The sequence below is a fragment of the Mercenaria mercenaria genome, unplaced genomic scaffold (assembly GCF_021730395.1).
Source record: "Mercenaria mercenaria strain notata unplaced genomic scaffold, MADL_Memer_1 contig_3013, whole genome shotgun sequence".
Lineage (NCBI taxonomy): Eukaryota > Metazoa > Mollusca > Bivalvia > Venerida > Veneridae > Mercenaria > Mercenaria mercenaria.
This window is the reverse complement of record NW_026461114.1, coordinates 10,385-16,328: the sequence shown is the minus strand read 5'-3', so window position 1 is coordinate 16,328 and position 5,944 is coordinate 10,385. Positions and strand designations below refer to the sequence as shown.

The 5,944-nt window shown below is 36.0% G+C and overlaps 1 protein-coding gene across 1 annotated transcript; it reads left to right on the top strand.

Moving 5' to 3' along the window:
• Positions 1 to 4,718: 4,718 nt before the first annotated feature.
• Positions 4,719 to 5,675, top strand: LOC128552664 (uncharacterized). Its single transcript, XM_053533708.1, has one exon. It carries the CDS (start codon positions 4,719 to 4,721, stop codon positions 5,673 to 5,675), a length of 957 nt encoding a protein of 318 aa, XP_053389683.1.
• Positions 5,676 to 5,944: the final 269 nt, after the last annotated feature.

Sequence of the window (5,944 nt, the reverse complement as noted above, 5' to 3'; positions counted from 1 at the left end):
CGAATGAATGAATGTGCGTGCCGCCTTATTCATTCTTAAAGAAGCTAGCCTCGGCTACCTAGCTTCTACGAAATAAAACTTCTATCAGGAGTTGTTTTTGTCCTTGCAACTTTAATCTCGTTTAACCCCAATGGTATTCATCAAATGATTTTTGCACGATATTTTTTTTTATTTCAAACACTTGCAACATCAAGTTTTGGTGACTGACATCCTTGTAGACTATTGGATGAAAGAATGAATGAAATAATAGTTAAATTATGAGTTGTGAAAAAATGATCTATCGAATTAATGAATGAATGAATGAATGAATGAATGAACTATTTAACGGCTATTCTGAATTTCTTTTTTATATTAAGATTACAAAATTAAACTGACATTTTTGACGCTTCTGAATTTGTTAAAGCAATAAAAAGCAACCCGTGTTTCCGATTAATTGAAATATAATTCATGGTCTGGTTTGTCACAAAAAATCAATTTATTAAAAAATAAAACATATTAAATCAAATAAGTACTTACTCGTGACTTCCTTTCCCTCTGAAATATGCAATATACAGATTATTGCGTGCGGTCACTTGAGTCAGATGTTATCGCCTCGGGATATGAACGCGCGAAGCGTTTTCCCCACTGATTGGACGGAAGAAATCATACCTAATATCTATGCATTAAAGATCCTACTTAATTTGCGTTAATTTGTGTTAATTGGCATTCATCGAGTTTCTGATATTGTCAATTTGCAGGTACAAAAATGTTAGAAATTGTCAGACTGGATTACCAGGCTTAGGGTACATGGGCTATCTAGCTGATTTAGTTAATATGCATACAATTATTCAATTAATGTTGCAGTAAAACTGTTCGGCAGAAATTATATGTACAGTTTATTTTCGTGGAGATGGGTAAATCAGTGTACATGCTTATATCATTTGATTTAATGAAAGGCACTCATTAATCTTTGCCAATATTTTTCGAGCGTTTTCGTTAATTTTAAGCAATATTTGTATTTTATACAGTTAATCAGTGTCACGCCATCCACGTTACCACGGTTATCATTTCTTTAAAGTAAAGTAATGTGATGTTATCGCTACCTGTTTTATCTTTATGAATTTTAATTATTTTCTCTTAAAGTATTTATTTTCTAGTACGCTTGACAGGTAATGTGTCTTTTTGTCTAGAATATTTTAAATAATCGACTTTTTTACAACGGGTGAATATGATAACTTTTAATAAATGGACCATAAATATCATGGTGCGTTTGACAAATAAGTGGAAAGTTTGCAAATAAAATTTAGGGGAAAAGGTATGGCCAAAACTCGAACCCACTACCCTGATATTGGCAGCTAAACGCTTTGCCGCTCAGCTACCTGCACATGCGACAGTATAATATCAACTAAGAATTATATATGTAATATTTGTATCGCTATTTATGTTTGGACATTGAAAATGAATTTACGGAAATATACGAAATATTCACATGTGCTAGGTCAATACTAAAGGACACTACATCCAAGAGAAATAAAATAGTCTTGGAACAGTGTAACCTACGGTGGAATAGAGGGGACATGGGAAACATTTTATTTATCACGTGCGCGCGTGTTAGCACAACATTCGCACATGTTAGATACCGCGAATGTGTTGATTAACACGTGCGCACGTAATAACTATCTTAGCTAACACGTTCGCATGTGATAGCTATCACATTCGCAGTTGTTAGCTGACACGTGCGAACGTGAAAAATTACCAACGAAACTAATCGAGATATCAGCCTTTTTTCAAAAACAAGAAACACTTACTTTGTAAATTACAGCTAACTATAAATAACACTTCCTTATGAAAGACTTCCAAACTCTTTCATTGATCAGCTAACACGTGCGCACGTGTTAGTTATCACATGCGCACATGGTAGTATAACGTGCAAACGTGATAGCTGTCACTTGCGCACGTGATAGTTATCACCCGCGCACGTGTGAATTACCACATACGCACATGGTAGCTAACACGTGCGCACAGAAAAAAAATAAAATATTTCCTATGTCCTCGCTATGCCACCGTACTATATATAGAACATTTGCAGAATTACTTCGAAACAAAAGTCAACGGATATGACAATATTTTTCGCTTAATAATTTATAATTAAGTAACAGCTGAAAGTGAACATTGAACAAAAAGGTATAAAATACATATTTTATAGCTCTTTGAATTATATTAAACTGAATGACTTCGGTTAATTATGTGCTTTCTTTATTACCAAAATGCTATGTTATCTACATTTTGGTTTAAAGGTCCGACCTACCCGGAGTAGGTCTCCGTGGCCGAGTGGTTTAGATCGATGACTTCAAACCAGTTACCAATCACCGATGCGGGTTCAAGTTTCACCCAGAGTGTTGAATTCTCCATGTGAGGAAGACATTAAGCAGGTGCTCGCTCGTGATGAAATATTGCACGTTAGGGCACCTGGGGTATTCCTCCACCAAGAAAACTGGAAAGTCGCTAAAGGACCTATAAGTGTGTCAGCGCAACGTTAATCCCAACAAAAACACGACCTACTCGGTCGGTAGCAGACGATACTGTATTAAATCGAACGAAAGGCGTTTGTTCGAATCTTTGGACGCAGACACATTATATCGATTATTTTGCGTCTGTAAAAATATTAGAATTGGTTTCATAAGTAAAGTATCAATACATGTCTTATATACTTTTTCAGTACAAAATATAAATGGATTAGTTCCTCTTTTTTTCTATAAATATTTGCATTGTATGCACAAGCGTTGGAAATGTGCAGAAAAAGAGTTAATTTATGCTTGCATTTGATTTTTACAATGGCGATGATCCACGGGTGTATTTATCACTACAAATAAATAGGGATGAATTGATTAATCTTTTTCTTTTCTCAATCGGCTATTTATATTAAATGTTAAAATAAAACGGGAACGCGCTAGATGAAATGATGGATTCAATCATGTTTGATTTTATACCTGTTTTGGTCCGTGAATGCGTTTTTCAGTTCATGTCATATTAGTATTAAACATTTCTTTCTTTCAATATTGGCATTCATTCTACATACAAGTACAAGTTCGAAAACATGCAAAACGTTTGTCCTTTGAAATGGCCGGAGAATATAATTTTCACTACACATATTGATTGCATCCCGTATTTTTTAAATATATAAATTATTTAAATCCCGTATTTCCGGCATATACGGGAAATATACGAAGTTGAATACCAAGCATATACGGACATATACGTCCCGTATTTTCGAAATATACAAATTATTTAAATCCCGTATTTCCGGCATATACGGGAAATATACGGAGTTGTATATGAAGAATATACGGGAAATTTAATCCCTGTATTTTCGAAATATACAAACTATACATATCCCGTATATCCAGAATACACGGGAAATATACGGAGTTGTATACAAAGAATATACGGGAAATATAAGTCCCGTATTTCAAAATATACAAATTATTTTAATCCCGTATTTCTGGCATATACGGGAATAATACGGAGTTGTATACCAAGCATATACGGGACATATACGTCCCGTATTTTCGAAATATACAAATTATTTAAATCCCGTATTTCCGGCATATACGGGAAATATACGGAGTTGTATACGAAGAATATACGGAAAATTTAATCCCTGTATTTTCGAAATATACGAAATATACAAACTATACATATCCCGTATATCCAGAATATACGGGAAATATACGGGGTTGTATATGTAACATATACGGGAAATATACGTCCCGTATTTTCGTAATATACGGATTTATGTATACCCGTACACCAGACATATACGGGAATATACGGTGTTGTATACGATCAGAATAACCCTTTTAGAATTTCCCGTATTTCAATAATATACGGGGTATCGTATACTAAGAATTCCGTATTTCATAGTATACGGAAATCCGTATTTTATTAGTATACGGACTTTTAAATATACAAGCCCCATACACGCCCGTATTTTAGTTTCCCGTATTTCTTCCCGTATACGGGTAATATACGGGATCCCGTACAATCCCGTATAATAACTCTTTTTTCGCAGTGTACTTATTATATTTCATTTTACGTATAATCACTTGTTAAACCAAAGTTGTTTACACTTTTAGATACAGATAGTCAAGAGTTTGAGTACACACTAAATTCTTGCGCTGGCACACATGTTACACATGGTCGCCGAGCCTCTAATTGTGTCATTCAGTCCGTAGATGGTTCTGTTAGTTACGACTTGCCCACACTCATTGAATGTTCAGACATCCCAAACAATCGTGAAGAGATCTGTTCTCATGATGCAAGTTGCCATCCACATTTATCCCCCATTGCTGGCTGCATACCAGACATTGATGATAAAGCTGAAATTTTGCTACTGATGTTTTATTGTTTTGAGGTTAATAAGGAACACCGAAACTTTTTGCGGTTCCTTTGGTATCAAGACAACGATGCAGAGAAACCTTTGATAGAATATCGCATGTGTAGGCACGTTTTTTGGTAATAGCCCCTCTCCTGCTATTGCCACATACGGTCTTCGCAAATCAGTAGAGAACAGTGAGGAAGATGTTAAAGACTTTGTTTACAATGACTTTTATGTAGATGACGGTCTAACGTCTCGGTCCTGTCCAGAAGAAGCAGTAGACTTAATGAAACGGTCCCAGGTAGCTCTCAGGCATAGTTAATTGCGTCTTCATAAGGTAGCATCTAATAATGTAGAGGTAATGAAATGCTTTCCAGTTGATGATCTTGCTAAAGATTTGAGAAGTTCGAACTTTGAGAAAAACTTACCTATGCAGCGTAGCCTGGGCCTTGAGTGGGATTTGAACTCGGATTCGTTTGTTTTCGTGGTTGAAACACCACGCAAAACTCCTACGAGAAGGAACGTCTTGTCTACAGTTAATTCAGTGTTTGATCCTATAGGTTTTCTAGCTCCTTTCAGCATAGTGGGGAAACTTATACTCAGAGATATAGTGACCGAACATTGTGACTGGGACAAACCATTGTCCACAGCTTTAGAGGCAAAATGGCTTCATTGGAAGAATTTACTCCATCTTTTGAGTAGCTTGCAAATACCTCGAAGTTACTTTTCCGTATCACTCAGAGTTATCACTGATTTAGAAATGCATGTATTCTGTGATGCATCAGAACAGGCAATATCAGCAGTAGCGTATTTGGTAGGACATACAAATGACTGCACCTCCCATGTAGCTTTTGTTATGGGAAAGTCAAAAGTCGCTCCGACTAAAGGTCATACCATCCCTCGTTTAGTGCTCTGTGTAGTAGTTCTTGCTGTAGATATTGCTCAAACAATAGTTGATCAGTTGAGATTAAAATTAAGTCTGATTAAGTACTATACAGACAGTAGGATCGTTTTAGGATACATTCACAATCAAACTAGGCGTTTTTTCACTTATGTTAGCAATCGTATACAAAAGATCAGACGTGTTAGTGAACCAAAGCAATGGAATTACATTTCGTCTAATGTTAACCCTGCAGATATTGGAAGCAGAGGTGCTTCTCCTGATGAGTTGCAACGTAGTTCATGGTTTTTAGGTCCAACTTTCCTACGTAATCAGTCTGAGTCAGTTCCAGAGTTCTTTCCCATTGTTGACCCAGATCAGTATAAAGAAGTCCGTTGTAATGTGTCAGTCAATGTTGCTAGTATTGAAGTTTCATAACACCTTGGAAGCAGTAGGTTTGAAATGTTTTCATCATGGTCTAAACTTGTTGCAGCTCTTTCTACCTTGAGACATGTTGCTTGTTCTTACTGCAGTTAGTCACAGTGCAAAGGTTGGCACAGATGTCCACTTTCTAAGAGTCCAGACTTTCAGTTGCAAACTGAATGTCTCATTTTTAAAGTTATTCAAGGTGTTTACAAGAACGAGGTCATTTGCTTGAAAGGTCATCGCAATACTGAAAGGGATTCTTCTATCTTAACCCTTGACCC